Source organism: Staurois parvus, unplaced genomic scaffold, assembly GCF_062004578.1.
Source record: "Staurois parvus isolate SC_StPar_1 unplaced genomic scaffold, SC_StPar_1.0 ptg000114l, whole genome shotgun sequence".
NCBI lineage: Eukaryota > Metazoa > Chordata > Amphibia > Anura > Ranidae > Staurois > Staurois parvus.
In genome coordinates, this window is record NW_028317910.1 from 6,135,307 (window position 1) to 6,153,107 (window position 17,801).

Below are 17,801 nucleotides of genomic sequence, written 5' to 3' on the forward strand. Positions count from 1 at the left end.
CGGTACTTGCCTGACTGCATTGTGCCACGTTTAAAGTTTGGTGGAGGTGGATTGTGATGCGGGGTTGTTTTTCAGGGGTTGGGCTTGGCCCCCTACTTCCAGTGAAGAAAACTCTTAAGGCGTCAGCATACCAAGACATTTTGGACAATTTCATACTCCCAACTTTGTGGGAACAATTTGAGGATGGCCCTTTCCTGTTTCAACATGACTGCACTGAAGTGCACAAAGCAAGGTCCATAAAGTCATGGATGAGCCAGTTTGGGGTGGAGGAACTTGACTGGCCTGCAACACCTTTGGGATGAATTAGAGCGGAGCCAGTCCTTCTCATCCGACAATATTGCCTGACCTCACAAATGCTGGAAAAAAGGTCAAACATTCCCATAGACACACTCCTATACCTTGTGGACAGCCTTCCCAGAAACGTTGAAGCTGTTACAGCTGCAAAGGGTGGGCCAAGTCAATATTGAACCCTACGGCCTAATTCTGGGATTCCGATAAAATTCATGTGCGTTTAAAGGCAGGCATCCGAATACTTTTGGCAATATAGTGTATCTGTGGATATTATCAGTTAAGGTACCACGGTCAACTATCCTTTAAATCTGAGGCTTCATTTCTGAACTGCGACAATACTCCTTTCAGACTATGAGTGCTGTACTGATCATAACACAGCCCAACAAATCCTAATTTTTCCTATAACCTTCTTGGTTTTGCTTTTTTTTTTTTTATCGCCCCATCTCCTTCTTTTCTGTTTGACTTCACCATGTTTCTTGTCCCTGTCTTAGCATTCTGATGGGTTACCACACTCCGGGAAAGCAGTAAGTTCCTCTGCATGGGCTTCCCTGTGTTCCTGCCATTGTCACCTTCGCATGACCTACCCCACCATCCCCCACCTTCCATTTGTTCTGGAATGTGTTTTAATCACATGTGCTGTTATGAATTTAAAAGACGCTTACTTTTATGTTTTTTACCTCCACAGTCTAGTAAATATAAGTATAAAAATAGAAAAAAGGATGGAGCAGATGTAAAGATTGGCACAACATTATATGAAAGTTGATTTCCCTTTAGTCTGCACAGTTGTACAGGTTTATGTCCTGTACTGAAATGACTTACTCTGATTTCACTACACGCCACAAGCTTCTCACAACATGCAGTTAAAGAACAGAAACCGAGCGCATTGGATCGTGCAGATAAAACCTCTTTAATAGCGAGAAATTAAAACCGCACTTACATACAAGTGACTTGATCAATGTATATTGCCAAAAACAGCTTAGCTAGAGGAATACCATGTACCATATGTCTCTTATGAAGGCTCAGGGTACCTCTCATCTTCCACTTTGATGAGGGGGGTATGCCCACAAAACATTAATTTAGTGGAGGAACTACGTCACATTATACATAGATCCAGTCTCCTGTCCATGTTCCAGTTTGTGATGTTTCTGCAGTCTCTCTCCTCATGGTTTTTCCAGTATTTTTACATTTTGATTGCTGTCTCTCCCACTGCCAGCTGCTACATGGAAGTACTTTTGCATCTGTTTCAGGACATTACATTTTTTCGGGTAGCCGTTTGTGATATGCATTGATCAAGTCGCTATGTAGGTAACATTTTAAAGTGGTTGTAGAGGCTTAAGGTTTTTTTTTTTACCTTCATTATTATTATTATTATTATTATTATACAGGATTTATATAGCGCCAACAGTTTGCTCAGCGCTTTACAATATAATGGGAGACAGTACAGTTCAATACAGTTCAATACAAGAGGGATAGGAGGGCCCTGCTCCTTGGAGCTTACAATCTAGGAGATGCGTTCTTCATGCATTCTATGCTGTCCCTGGCCCTTTCTTTTCGTTCATTAGATTTCAGATGTTTGAGCATCACATGTGAACGTTTTGTAGGGTGGTCTGCATGCAAATGCTGCATTCCTCGGAATGCCTACGTCTCCATACTAACGTCTACCCATCAAATATTTTTATATTCGCACCACAGCTGAATTGATTTTGCATATCTCCTTCCAAGAGCCAGTCCTCTACTTGTATCACAGCTGAGGGCTCTTGACAGGAATAAGTTTTGTACAGCACACTGCTGGACCCTCCCACCAGCCATGATCCGCTTTCAATGCTTAGAGAAGCACAGAGACCAACAGTGACATCACTGCGTCTAAAAGTGATATATAATATAATGAAAATAGAAAGTTTTTATTTAAAATGTTCATTAGCATGTTTGACTGGTGGGGGTAACCAGGGATGGCAGAAAATAAGCATATTAACCTTAAATGTTTTTATTCTTGAGCTGTACATTGTATGAATTTCATCCAGTCAGACATAAAATTTGAGGCTGACCAGTGGCTGCATCCAGTAACATGCAGCCAATGTTCAGGTATTTGGACAGCTGTCAGTAGCAAATGACAATACATTTGTCTATCCACATTGTATAGTGTAGTTGGAGGAATATGTTAGAATTTTTTGTTCAGCCTGTAAACTGTCTGAAAATATTTATAAGTATATAGCCAGCCTAATATTTAGATGGAGTAACCCTGTTTGACTTTTACTGCTATCCAGGTCTCCATTTAGAAGATTAACCTTCATTTCCTGTCCTATTGACAGTATTTTAGGCCAGGTTCACAATAATCAGCATGTACATGCACATGCAGCCTACATACTGTATCTTCTGTTTAGGCAGGCCATAGACGGGCCGTTTATCGGCCGAATTTTCGGCCCATAAACAAAAAATCGGTCGGCCTCGTTGCCAATGCTGCCACCAATGTCTATGAAAAACTGCCATTTTTCGTGGATTTTCCGATAAAAATAAATGTGAAGATCCGCGAAAAACGGCCGACGGGCTGGCCCCACTAACGGCGTGAATATTGGCCGAATTTTCGTACAGACGAAAATTCGGCTGATAAACAACCCGTCTATGGCCTGCATTAGCAGAGGGCTCTCTACATGCCTCCTGGCTTGGCAATCTATGTTGGTATTAGGATTGAATGCTGGTTCCTTCCAGCTGGGTGTTTTTATTTACATTCTGAGTGTTGTGTTGTTTTTCACCCCCCCCCCCCACTCCTCCTTTATCCTGGTCTGGTCTGGTGACCTGCTGTCCTGTCATTAGTCCAGTGTGGTTTTTCGCCTCCCCTTCTTGTCCTGTTGATGTGACCTGGTACTGGCAGCTATTGACAGAGTTCCAGTGTGATGTGGGCAGGGGGAGCATGCTGGGTGAAATGGCAGCAGCGCCCCATGTAAATAAACAGTTGCTAATTATTGTCCACAGCAGTAGTCTGAAAAGGATGCCAGGGAGGGTGGAGAGGTGGGGGTTGGGTGCACAAGCATCTGTTCATTGGACTTTGTTAGCTGCCTGCAGCCACGGGCCTTTCAGGAAAACACAGAATTCTCAGGCTTTCTCAGAAGTTCTTCATTCAGGCACGGTTGTTTATTGCTCATTCAACCTGGAATGGACTTCATGACGTAAATTATGTTATTGGCAGTCCTTGACATTACAAACGTGGAGCAGCTTGGTTTATTGCACATACTGGCTTAGCTTCCTTCTTAATATTACCATAAGGTGACTGCTCCTTAGTCTGTGTTTTAATTTTTTCTTCTACCTGCTCTAAATTGGTTACTCAAGACCATTGCAGCAAGCCCATTGTTGTTTGCACTGCTTTATTGTATAAGCTTGTAAGCTGTAAGCCCAGAAGACACAGAGTTATCCAACAGTGCCCAACATTTCAGGAGAAGCGAGAGTTGGATATCTTACAAAAAAAATAAGAGCGTTCAAAGACGTTCAATACAGATAAAATGTGAGGGCTATGTGAAGTCGATGATCTCCCATAATCCCCTCCTCATCCTCCACATGTTCTCTACAGTCATTTATCTTTTTCTTGTGCTTCATTTTATTCCCTTATTTAAGAATAACTCTGCTAAGCACTGTTTGCATCTGTTATTATTATACAGCATTTATATAGCTCCAACAGTTCGCTCAGCGCTGTACATTACAATGGGGGACAATACATGAGACATTGCAATAACAATACAGTACGATACACGAGGGGTTCAAGGGCCCTGCTCCTTGGAGCTTACAATCTAGGAGGGAGGGGATAGTGGTACGGGAGGAAAAGCTGTGGGGGATGGACTCGTAGGAAGAGTGGAGGAGATCGGCAGTTAGCAGAGGGAGGGGTAGGCTTCCCTGAAGAGGTGGGTTTTTAGGGTGTGCCTAAAGGAGAGGAGAGTGGGTGATAGTCTGATGGATTGAGTTAGGGAGTTCCAGAGGATGGGTGATGCCCTGGAGAAGTCCTGGAGGCGGGCATGGGAGAAGGAGATCAGGGAACTAGAGAGAAGGAGGTCTTGTGAAGAGCGGAGAGTGTGTTTTGGGTGGTATTTGGATATTAGGTCGGTGATGTAGTTTGGGGCATAATTATGGACAGCTTTGTACGTTAGTGTTAGCAGTTTGAATTTGATCCGTTGGGCAATCGGAAGCCAGTGGAGGGATTGGCAGAGGGGGGTGGCGGAAACTCATCTAAACTATTAAGGTAACATACTCCCACCATCAAAATTAGTCAGAGATCAGCACAGCTGTTTATGGAGCCTGCATGGCTCGTTCATACTTATGTTCAAATGAATAATAATGAAGAGCTGTGTGTGGCCACTCCTTCGCAGCATGTCATAATTGTCACAGGCTCAGCATGGCTATAAGTGTGGGGACATCCATTAATAGACAAACAGACAAAATCATCGTCATTGGGTTACTTGGAGAAATGTAAGCAACTGTTATAAACAATTGTTTAGACTAGAGTCTTTCTTTAATTAAAGAGTATGTTCAGCCAAAAATACTTTGTTAGGTTTGGATGGTATGAAAAAGGATTATAACCCCTATCGGGTTTTTACTTCATGTCTGGTAAACATCGCCAGCAGGACAGAAAATGAGGATAAATCTAGATAGTACCAAAGAGCCAACGGGAGTTCTATAGCTCACCTTACAGTTTGCAATCTGACCGTACAATCTTTATACAATTAATTTTAGATTTACCAAAATTATATAATATAATGACCTACTTAAACTATCAAATCTGTATTTATCCAATCAGGCAGGTGCTTGCACTATATAGCTGTTGTTAGATCTAAAGAAGATTGTACATTCAGATTGTTGTGTGTGTTTAACCCTTTCACATTCTATCCATAACTAAGAAAAAAAAGTTTTGGCTGTACATACACTTTAATAGCCTTTTTTCTGCTTCTTACAAAATATGTTGTTGAACCACCAGGCCCAAGATGCAGCACAGGAGGCCAAATCCAGCCCAGAAGTGAATGAGCGGGTTCAACAGGTGGAAAAGGAGGTAGCAAGGTATCGGGAGGAAGCCAGCAAGTCACAGGCTGAAGTGGACCGACTGCTCGAAATCCTGAAGGAGATGGAAAATGAAAAGAATGAGAAGGACACCAAAATCGCAGAGCTGGAGAGGTATGAGGCATGCGAGTGTGTACTAAACATGGACTACTCTATCCCAAGGTCTATCAGTGTGTAGCAACTCATGGTGACGAATCAGCTTTCATATTCTGCTGTTCTATTCCCAATGATCCAAAGCTGATTGGCTGACTTACGTAACCGCACTTTGGATGTCATCATTATGCTGAATGAATAAACAACATGTCTTGTTTTAATAGAGGATAAAAAGCTTTTACCTCCATCTGCATGAGTTAAAAGGAATAGGTGGGGATTGATTTATAAGGGCTGCCATTGCTGTCTTTGCTGACAGGCTACAAAAAGACATATTTGCAATGCTCGTTCCCAAATTTCTCTTCTTGCAGATTCACTATTATCATAGGTGTGGTACCAATGTATAAAACACAACAGTAAATGATTAATCTTACCCATAGCAACCAATCAGATGTTGCTTCACTTTTTTTTTATCTGCACCTGAATATTGACAGCTGTAATGTTATTGGTTGAACCAGAAATTCCCTCTATCTTGTCTCTCTGGCTAATCACGTCTGGTGGTTTCATCATTCAGTTCTCCACCAGAGGGCGATGTATATCCAAACTTTTTGTAGAATAGTTTTGGCAGGATGGGGGAAGGGGGGCTGACAATTAGCTTTGCAGCTGTATTAGGGTTTCCAGATTTGGACAGGAATGAGGTTTAAATATGCCCCTCCATAAATTGAAAACCTATTAAAATGTATATTGCTGAATTTCTTAGTACCATCTCTTCACGACCGCCTACATTTGTGTGTCCCACCCTATTGTTTTTCTTTTTTTAATCATCACACAGCCTCTGCTTACTATTTAATCTTTTGACAGGACAGTTCAGTTCTACTGAAATCAATCAGTACTGATCAGCTTATGATGTGTCACACATCTAAATTCAGTGGTCAGGACTTTGTCAGCTAGAAGACCACAACACTATGGTCTACTAATCAGCTAAGTCCTTTATAATTAAGTTTTTTCAGTTCACGCTGTATGGAAAATGAATTTTTTGGGGGCTGTATGCTGTAGCAAATGTACACACTGTACCTTCCATCATCATAGCACCAGACATGCTTTTTGTTCGATGTTTGGTTTTCACTAACAAAAGCCTCTGCTCATGCCCTTTTTCTTCAGTTTGAATTTATAAGGCTTTATAAAGTTTATAACTGGTTCACTTTATTGGTTTTTCCTGTTCCTAAGCCTTACCTTAGAGAAATATTATCAATCTGCAATGTAGACCAGGTGGGTAAGTCTGATCTGGAGTCTTTTTATGACAATTTTCAATAAATAGCATGGAGGCCATATGAAGATTTATGCTCCTAAGGTTCATAGTAATAGGTTCTCTTGATAATCCATGGGGAAGGGTAGAGAGGCACCCAAGGAAACAATATAGCGTAGTATGTCAATTTATTAAAAAGATAATTAAAATCATATAATATTGCACTCACAAGGGTGAAGTGTTTGCAGGCATGTCATTATGGTAGAAGCCCATAACCGCTGGCAGATAGATGACTTGATCCATTGGGAGCTGGATGGAGAGGCAGCCACTGGAGTTGCAGAGAGGATGGGCGCCTTAGAGAGCGGGATGCAAAGACTCTCACTCAGCTAATGTGACCCCAGTGCTGATGGAGAGGGGCAGGGGAGGGGCAAGCAAGGATGCTGTGCCAAGGCCCAATGTTCTCATCAGCTGATGCCATCATTGATTTTTTTATGTCATTGGTGATTAGAAAGTTGTAATGGTGCACAGTGAAAACCTGTGGCTTTGTGTAACTAAAAGGCAGGCTTGATCCACCTGCTGGCTTGTATACAATTTTTGGGCAATTTTTAGGCATTTTGCCAAGGCACCTCTGGAGATACCTGGGCACCCTGGTTGAAATAGGCTGGTCTATATAAATCATAAAAGGTACACCAGAAGCCTAGCAGCTCTGAAAGAGAGGACTCTAATACTCTCTGGGACAAAAGCTTACATTCCAGCTTCCTCAACTGTCCTTATTCCAGGAGTGTACAGTTGGCAGGTGGATTTTCTAAGCTATCAATGTCTAGACCATGGGGAAGGGTTTCAGCACTCAGGCAGCCTCTATGACCAAGCTCCCTTTGGGCAGGGTGAAATGTGTCAAAGGTCGTGGCCAGAGTGGTGGCTGAGGACATCCAAATCACAGCGTCTTCACAGGACTCCTTGGGATGGGTATGAGCGGCGTCCATCCTCTTTCCCTGAACAAGCTGAACACAGTTATAGCCAAGACCAGGGATAGTCTAACCTTTGCCATAGATGCTGTCAAGTCCAACTGGATTATGCCGTCCTTTTGATGATGATCCTCCCTTAACTGCTGCGATAGATAGAGGAGGAAAAGGTCTCAGTAATTTTCATCACATCAACTTAGCCCAGAAGAACGTGGTACACATACTCAAACTTCTGACAGATGAGCCTTGGCTTCTTCCAAACAGACCAGACTTACTGGCCCAAGGTCCCTGTTTTATTTTGCTTCTCATTCACTGGCTTTAACTGCATGGCTGCCAAGTCCTAAAGGATAAAGGTACCTCTGACTCTGTAATTACCACTTTGCTCAAAGCAAGGAAGCAAACTTTCTCAACATTTACCCTTGCACTTGGAAGACCTTCTTTGGTGGTCCTATAGTGCAGGGACAGATGGATTAACCCTCTGGTAATACTCTATCACTCTTTTTTGGTCTTTCTTCAGTCTGCTCTTGACCAGCTTCTGGGCCCTAGTACCCTCAAGGGACAGGTGTCTGCCTTATCCAACATTTTTCCTCAAAACCCCTTGCCTTAGGATCCTTTATCAGAACTTTTCTACAGGGAGTTGCTGTTATCATGCCTCCAATCAAACCTCCCATGTCACCTTGAATCTCAACCTGGTGCTGTCTGCTCTTAAGAGACCCCCGTGTTTCCTGTGGGCTTGTTTGTAGTTCTACGTTACTATTTTGTTGCCCACCCCTCAGTTTTATTGCGTGGGCACATCTCATGGTCTTTCAATACCAATCCTGTGTCCTGTACTGTGCAATTAAAATAATAGGAATTATGAACTGTCTGTAAATTCCTTAACTTTTAGTACAGTACAATACAGGACACAAGTCCCTTCCCTCTTTGTCTTGATCACTCCTTATTGCTTGCTAACAAAAAAAAAAAAAGAGCCTCACAAAGTAGGCTGAGTTATATGGGGTCGCTCTAGGGGGTGCCCTATGAAAGGTTTTTGGCAGTGTCCAATATCTCAAAGGTAGCATTTTGTAATACATGGTCTATAAACACCCACCTTGTGTCATGTTCTGTACTCAAAGATAAATTTATAGGAAAATCAAAATGTATTGTGTTTAAATATACAGCACAGGACACAGCCAAAGTATTCATATACCCTGGGTTTTAGGCTTGTATCTTCAGGTGATTGATTTAACACTGGCAGGTTTTCAAGGACACGCCCCCTGAGCACCTACCCTATAACCCTACCCCACTCTGTGAATCCTCAGTTTTGTGTTCTAAGACGATGGAACTCTTCTCCTTCATGGAGAAATCACCCTTAGCTTAACAAGTTTTTTTATTTTCCTTTATTATTTTATCTTCAGATAAAATAAAAGTTCTTACAAAAGAGTGAAGCCATGCTGTTAAAACCAAGGACCTTGAAGCAGGATGGAATAGAGGGGCTCTGAGACAGCAGATCTGGCCTGTTGGGAAGAGGCAAGGGGTTGTTTGCTAGAAGTCTTGAGTATATCTGTGTACTAGGTTCTTCTGGGACAGGTCGGTGCAATGACAATTAGTTTTCCTCTCTTGGACTATATTTCTGAGTTGATGAGAAATAATTCACACTGAAGGGAAGGCATAGATTAGGCTGAAATGAGGGAATTATCAAGGCATCCAAGGCCAGCACCTAGAGTATCCTTGGACCTAGCTACAAATTTACATGTATGAGAGAAATGTCAGAATTGGCCCAGTTTTGAAGCAGTTAAAGTATATTTCCACTTTTGCAATCAGATTTGAGAAACCCCTATTGTATGTCTGTTATGTTTTCACATTCATACAGCCAATCCAAAAAATAATTTTAAAGAACATTTTTACCTTTCTATTTTTTTTCTTTGCAGCGGTTGTTTTTTTTTAAATTCCATCTTCATTTAAGGCCACACATGTTACATAGGATTTGACAAGAACATAGTAGTAGACAATAGCCAAAAGCATTACTTGTAATAGCCATATATCCATCATGTTAATGTTACAACAGGCCAATATGATAAGCTGTTGTAGGAATAGGCCTTAAGAAAGTAAAACTGAACAAAAATAAAAGCAAACCGAGGTTCTCAACTTCGGCAGCATAACTGGTAAATCTGCACCGTAAGGCTAGTTAGGCTTGCCTTATGTCCAGTGTTCAACCTAGCCTAAGTAAAGCAAATAACGTAAACTTGTCACATAATAATCATACATAACACACTAAAAGACTAGTGCAGAAATACGATCTAGCCTCAAGGAAACAACTGCAGTCTAAGTGTAGCCATAGCACATCATTTTCACAGAAGGGACAAAAGGTCTGTAAATTCTGCAGCAGATTTATAGATAGGGCTATTCTGAATAATTTCAAAGTGCAATTAGAGGAACTAACTGAAGGCAAGTCTTGAGGTCTTTAATCCTTTGTTAGGAGAGATGGTATTCAATCAAGGTTACAAATGATAATACAAATCTGCCAGTCCAGGACAGACAGGGTTAAAGTTATTGTAAACCTATAATTTTTTAAAAATAACAAACATTTCATACTTACCTGCACTGTGCAATGGTTTTGCACAGGGCAGCCCCTATCCTCCTCCTTTCAGGTTCCCTGCCAGCGCTTCTCTAACCTTTCCCCTCGATAAGTGCCCACCATAGCAAGCCTCTTGCTATGAGGGCACTCGTGCAGGATTATTCCCGAGCCGTGTTCATAGACACAGAGAGTACAGCTCAGCCCCGCCCTCCACTTCCTCCTCACTGGCTGTGACTGTCCCTGAGCCTATGAGGAGGGAGAGGGCCAAGAGAACCGCTGCTCTTGTGCACAGTGCTGGGCTGAGATCGGACTTGGGTAAGTACAATACGGGGTTAATAGTCCTGCATTGCATTGTGATGGCAGGAAGATGAGGAAAATATTGGATCGAGCAAAAGCAGCAGTATGGTACATAATAAAGCCTTTTACTGTAACCTCCGGACATAAAAAACATTTAAGACTCGCAATGCTGGGGTCCTCAGTGACTTTTTCTCAATTTTAAAGTTGGGCTTTAACCTCATCTGATCACCTACACAGCAAGAAGGAACTATTTTGAGCCTTTCTAGTTGCATTTTACTGCACTGTCTCCATTCCTGAACATGCTTACCTCATCAATGTGCTGCCACTCCTTATTGTGGGTCGGTTGTTGACCAAACTGTAATGCTTAACTGGGTGTCTAAATGTCAAGACTGGGTGGACAAACCCAAAAACATTTTGTCGGGTAAGACCGTTTCCATGCATGCATTTCATCTGTGTATTTCTCTCTTTGCCTGGAATTCTGCTTTTAAAAGTAACCTATAGACAAACGAGTCTGACCATTGTTTCACAATTCAACACAGCCATCCCTTTGGCAGGCACCTTGACAATGAAGTTTTGTAATGAGTGGTATGCTATCTTCCTCTTTTTTTCCTCTGCATGTCTAGCTTGTTATTAATGACCTTTCTCCACGTTCACTAACTCTATTTCTCTAACTCTCTCTCTTGCTTTTCTTTTTTTCTGGACACATGGCTTGGCACAGCATGACGTCACGGTGAGTGGATCTGGTACATTTCAAGTCTGAACTTTGATTGGTCCTTTGTCAAAAGCAATCTCTGGTTTGTGACAGAAATCATGAACCATCTCATTGATGGAAGCTTAGTATTAGAATTCAATTCCACTTTCCAGTAGACTTTCTGGTAAAATAAAATTCAATGTACATTTCACTAAAATAAATAAAAAAATGAGTCACAGTTAGGATACTCCCCTTTTGAATTGACCAATGACAGGTTTTCCCAACAACATTTTTTTATTTTGGTGTATAATATGGGCTGGTTCACACTGGGATTCACACAGGGACATGCTGTGCGTTCCTGTGTGATTCACATGCAGATCGGTGTGGTGTGATTTCAACCCATTCATTTTAAATGGTTTGAAATCGCTGAAATCACTCCAAAAGTAAAGTTGTTGTACCATTTGCGACCTGAATTTGGAGTATCAATAACTTATTATTAACACGCACTGCAGATTGCAACTGAAGTACGCTTTGAATGCGGTGCAGGAAACATGCATGGAACACGGGTTTCTCACACCGCATTCTACTCTGAATAGGCCCTAAAAGTGACCATGCTTTTGTTCCCTACTTATCCCTCCCTAGTTCTGCTCAGCTTTTCACTAACTGTCATTAAGCATGTTCACACTTGACACTGAAACAATGTTAAAGTGTTACTAAAGTCTATTTTTTTTAATTAAAATAACAAACATGTTATACTCACCTGCTCTGTGCAGTGGTCTTGCACAAAGCGGCCCCGATCCTCCTCTTCTCGGAGCCCTTGGCAGCGATCTTGGCTTTCCCTCTTTTTCGTGTGTAGGAATGCATGAAGGTAAAAAATGTTTTAGCTTTGGTATCAATTTAAGGGACTCATTGCTGGAATTACATAATCTTTAGAAGGCAAAGACAGAATACAGCTGTCACAAAAAGAAAAATTGATTTTGGCATCTAGATTTTCTGCTTCGCTTGAAAGATTTATTGAGAGGTATATCAACAACATAAGAAAGCTATCTATTATTTGCATTATTTAATACTAGATTTCAGCTTCATGCACACAGCCGTACTTTGTAATGACATTCCCAGGACCCACTGCCACCATGTACAGCTGCTCATTAGGGCACATTAGTAGGAGCAGCTGTGTGCTGTAGTTCACAAGGGGTTACGTTAAGCAGCCATATGTGCAACGATGTATGCCCCAAAATCAAATAGTGTGTGTTTGGAGTACAGGTCATTGTGCTTGCAGGTCCTTTATGCAACTCTCAGTGCACGACTCTGTACAGTCAACTCTTCTAATGCATCTCAATAGGTGGCTGTACATGGTAGTAGGTCCCAGAAACGCCATCATGCAAGCTCTGCACACTATTTTGCCCCTGTACGGACGTGTACACGAGGCCTTCTTGTGCTTTATATTTTTGCTCTTTCTTATGAATATAAATATCTGCTTTTTTTCCTCCATAGATGGTTTATTACTTTTACCTATAGTAACATACTCTTTTGTGCCCTGCTGCTTTCCCTACTTGGCTGTTGAAACTGGCATTTGCTAGTTGGAGTCGGAAATGTGTTGTGGAAAGAAGATGAAAAAAAAAAAGTGTCCCAATTGCAATTAAAGAGTAATTTCTCCCAAAAATTGTCTGTGAAGGTTCTCATTTATCCAGGTCATAGTATAGCTAGTAGTAGTTACCAACATTCAACTGGGCTTGTTTTGTACTGTTTAAAATGTTTCATACCCTACTCCAAGCCACTTTTTTGGTTCTAATGAGGGTCAGGTACATACCCTAGCATTTAAAGTCGGGAAAATAATTATTTGATCCCCTGCAGATTTTTTAAGTTTGCCCACTTACAAAGAAATGAAGGGTCTATAATTTTTATTATAGGTGTATTTTTAATGATAGAGACAGAATATCAACACATGATACAAATGTTATAAATTGAGTTGCAGTTCAGTGAGTAAAATAAGTTTTTGATCCCTTACCAACCAACAGACTGGATATGTGCTCATGTACATAGATTAGTCCTGCCAATTTAGGAAGGTGCTCCTAACGACAACTCGTTCTTTGTATAAAAGACACCTGCCCACATAATCTCTTTTTTCCATTCAAACCTCACCACCATGGGCAACACCAAAGAGCTGTCAAAGAACTGGAGTGATTGTATACCTGCACAAGGCTGGAATGGGCTAGAAGACCATCAGTAAGAAGCTTGGTGAGAAGGAGACAACTGTTGACAGTGATTATTCACAAATGGAAGAAATACAAAATATCCATCAATTGCCCTCGGTCTGGAGCTCCATGCAAGATTTTGCCTCGTGAGGTAAGGATGATCATGAAAAAAGTGAGCGATCATCCCAGAACTACATGATAGTAGATTGTGAATGATCTCAAGGCAGTTGGGACCACAGTCACCAAACAAGCATTGGTAACACAATACACCACCATGGAATGAAATCCTGCAGCGCCCGAAAGGTCCCCCTCCTCAAGAAGGCACATGTACATGCCTGTCTGAAGTTTGTCAGTGAACATCTAAATGATTCAGAGAAAAATTAGGCATTAACTCGACTCACCGTGTTTGCAGAGGGAAAAATGCTGACTATGACCCTCAGAACACCATCCCTAAAGTCAAGCATGGAGGTGGAAACATTAGCTTTGTGGCTGTTTCTCTGCTAAAATTCTGGGCCAATTTTGCTGCACTGCTGGGCCAATGGACAGGGCCATGTATTGTAAAATCATGGATAAGAACCTTCTTCCCTCAGCCAGAACACTGAAGATGGGTCGTGGATGGGTCTTCCAGCATGACAATGACCCAAAACATACCGCCAAGGCAACAAAGGAGTGGCTCAAGAAGAAGGACATTAAGATCATGGAGTTGCGTAGCCAGTTCTCAGACCTTAATCCTCTAGAAAATTTATGGAGGGAGCTGAAACTTTGAGTTGCGAAGCAACAGCCAAGAAACCTTAAGGATTTAGAGAAGATCTGAAAACAAAAGTGGGCCAAAATCCCTCCCGAGATGTGTGCAAATCTGGTAACCAACTACAAGAAACGGCTTACCTCTGTGTTTGCCAGCAAGGGTTTCTCCACCAAATACTAAGTTATGTTTTGCTTGAGGATCAAATACTTATTTTACTCGCTGAACTGCAACTCAATTTATAACATTTGTATTGTGTTTTTTCTGGATTTTTGGTTGATATTTTGTCTCTATTATTTAAAATATATCTATGATAAAAAATTGTAGACCCTTCATTTCTTTGCAAGTGGGCAAACTTAAAAAATCTGCAGGGGATTAAATAATTATTTGCCCCACTGTAAATCCGTACAAATATCCCCGACACCAATAATGATGGAATGTGTAAAGGCAGATGTTGATTGACTAATAACTGGATGGGAGGTGTGCAATTTTTTGAAACCTTTCACCCCTCTCATTCTCAAGTGTCCATTTACAGCAAACTGGAACAACAATCCACCATTTTAAAATATCTCTACCCTGGCAATCTGACAACTCACAACCTCAGCTCATGAGACTCAAAATGATTAACACATGTGGAAACACCATGATGGAATTATGTAACTAAAACAGAGTGGTTCAACAACTTTTTGGCTTGACACAGTCCATGGTGATTGGATTAAGGTGTCTGTACTACCTCTGTGGATATAAATGTGTGGGGTATCTTCCTGACATTCACTGGAACTGAAGAAGTGACTTGGATAAGGCAAGAAACACCTTTAACATTACAGAACAAGTCAAGTTGCATATGTTTTAACTAAGACTAGCTATTCCACTCAGACGTAAACTTTCAATTTCTGATAGGTACTTGCAAAGGTAATTGTTCAAACGTTCCTTTCCTCATGAGTTCTCAGCTCTACCCATTTCATGTGGCTAGGAAATTGTCCTCTTGGACTTTTCAAGCAGCAGGACATTACGCTGTCTCATGGGGTCTAATCTAACCTGGGAAAGTCTCTGCTGACAACTTCTAACAAACTTCTAAAAACTTTGGCAATGGATTATAGTTTGATAGATTTTTAAAGGTGCCGTAACCTCAGAACTGCCTTTGTGTAATTGATTTCAGAGGATGGAAGTGTAGACACCAGAGGACGTTTTATCTTAACCCTCTGTACAGTTTATGTGCAAACTCAGTATGTATGACTGTCGCTCTTTGCGCTACTCTACACCATGTTGCTGCATATCCTGCAATACTAACCCCCAGCATTGGTGTCAGTGGAAGCAGTTATAGCCCCCAGCATTATTGTCAGTGGGTGCAGTAATAGTCCCTAGCACTGTTATCAGTCAAGATAATAATAACCTCCAGCATGGGTTCAGTGGATGCAGCAATAACCTCCAGAATTGGTATCAGTGGACACATTAATAACCCTCAGCACTGGTATGAGTGAATGCAATAATAGCCCCCAGCACTGGTGGTCCCTGGCAGTAAAATTTAACACCCCTGTATTGGTGGTCAGTGGCAGTGAAACCTAAGCCCCCCAATATGTGGTTATGGCAGTTAAATTTAACCCTACAACAATAGTAGTTAATGGTAGTGTGAATTAAACTCACAACCCCCCACTCCCTGTATTCGTGGTCATGTCAGTGAAATTTAAACCCCTCCCCCCAATATCCTCTCCCATTGTTAACCATGTACCCATCTCACACTCCTGCGCCATTTTCTCCACCCAGGCCAGGACCTTATTTGAACTGTGGGTGGAGATAGCCCATGGTACAGTCTCTCTCTCTCTGCCAATGTTGTAACACAGAGTGTTCCAGAGCTCGGCATCCTGCTGCCACTGTGCAGTCTGACTGGTGCCCAACAGCCCGTGGGACGCACTGAGGGCCAGCGGACCACATGCAACCCGTGGGCTGTTTGTTGGGCACCAAAACGATAGATGATAATTTGTAATGTGTGCTTATAATATTTCATGTCAGGCAGAGGGGGCAGGTAGAGCAGATTTCTTAATTATACAGTATGAGACACAAGCTCTTTAATCAATATGACTGGATTATATGCAGTTACCTTCAGATGCTTGGACAAAAGAAAGCTGCAGGAACATCCCCTTGTATAATACTCCACTCCCAGCTAATCTCAGTTTTCTGCTGCTGTCTTTAGGTGATGGACCTCTTCTCTCTGATAAGAGAAGCCTACATTCTTCCTACGGAGGTTTCTCTCTATCTCTCTCTTATGATTATTCCACCAACATTATTCTTACTGTACATCGATTCCTGCTGCACCATAACCACTCCTACTTCCAGATAGGTTGACTCCTTGGCAGAGCCATGAGGAACTGTACGCAGACTCTGCTGGATGTATGAAGCAGGGCCAGCCTGTAATGTTGCTGGCATGCGTGAGATCCTGCTGTTGGTGTTCCCCTTGACACATGCATTGCAATACATTAAATTAGCTTTAGAGTGGTTCACAGGTCCAGGACACACATAAAAGAAGCTGACTTGATTCTCACTCTGACATTCACATCTTTGGTATACAGAATTGGCAGGTGGACTTTCTTAGACATCAGTGTCTAGATCCAGGGGAACAGGGGTGTTTCTAGCCGTTTTTCACAGGTGTGGGGGGGGATGTGGTGCCAGATGTGGATCCTCTGTTCATACCAATTTAACAACAAGTTAGACAACTTTGTTACCAGCTTCAGGGAACTTCAAGCATTCAAAAATTCATGCTTTGGTGACGCAGTGGGATCAGTTCAAGCTGATCTACATTTTTCTGCAAATTGGAGGACATTCCTGTGATTCTTATTGCACAGAATTGGCCGAATAGGATGTATTACCCTTCCAGATTGTCTAGGTCTTCTGTTCCATGAAGCAGTGTTCTATCCTGCTTCTTGGTTGCTGACCTTAACGTCATGGATGTTGAAGCCATGGTCCAGAGAGACAGGGACCTATCGGAGTCCGCCATCCCTATCCTTTTGAAGGCTAGGAAATTAACGTCTCGCAAAGTCTACGGTCATATTTTGGTTGGTGTGAGTCAAGGAACTTTCATCCTAGAATGTAATCCATGGGATGTATTGTCTTTTTTTTTCAGCTTGGCCTGGATCAGCATCTGGTCCTGAGTACCATCAAAGAGCAAATCTTTGCATTAGTCGCTCTAGTCAAGAAACCTTTTACCTCTCAGTTCGTTATTAAGGCCTTTGCTCAGGTTGTAGCACCCCACACCAACCACCCCCAATCTTAGCTTCAGTGCTCTGTGTTCCTTTGTGACATGTTCTGCTTAAAGACCCAAAGCTGTTAACCATTGCAGCACTGGAAGTTCAGAGACAGGAAGAGGACAAGAAAACCCTACAGTGAAGATTTTATTCAGGATATAGCTGCCTGCACAATGTGGGATATATTCAGTTACAGGTAGGTGATGTAACTAAAGCTGTAGGGATTTATTCTGTTTTTAGCTTAGTTTTAGCTTTATTCTGGTTCTCTTGGCTCTTCAGAAGCCACCTTTTGAACATACAGGTGAAACTCAAAATATTAGAATATCGTGCAAAAGTTCATTTATTTCAGTAATGCAACTTAAAAGGTGAAACTAATATATGTGATAGACTCATTACATGCAAAGCAAGATAGTTCAAGCCTAATTATGACAAATCACGGCTTCAACTATCTTGCTTT

The 17,801-nt window shown here is 41.7% G+C and overlaps 1 protein-coding gene across 15 annotated transcripts in view; it reads left to right on the forward strand.

Annotated features, from left to right (window-relative positions):
• The window catches only part of ERC1 (ELKS/RAB6-interacting/CAST family member 1), a 352,762-nt gene that overhangs the window by 190,992 nt on the left and 143,969 nt on the right, over positions 1-17,801 (forward strand). For 5 of the 15 annotated variants that reach the window (XM_089671795.1, XM_089671801.1, XM_089671800.1 and 2 more), the window contains 3 exons: positions 783-815; positions 5,249-5,442; positions 11,196-11,207. In XM_089671795.1, coding sequence (XP_089527921.1) covers positions 783-815; positions 5,249-5,442; positions 11,196-11,207 — 239 coding nt within the window. The remainder of the gene's footprint in view (positions 1-782; positions 816-5,248; positions 5,443-11,195; positions 11,208-17,801) is intronic. The other 10 variants (XM_089671796.1, XM_089671803.1, XM_089671808.1 and 7 more) reach the window with 3 other exon arrangements.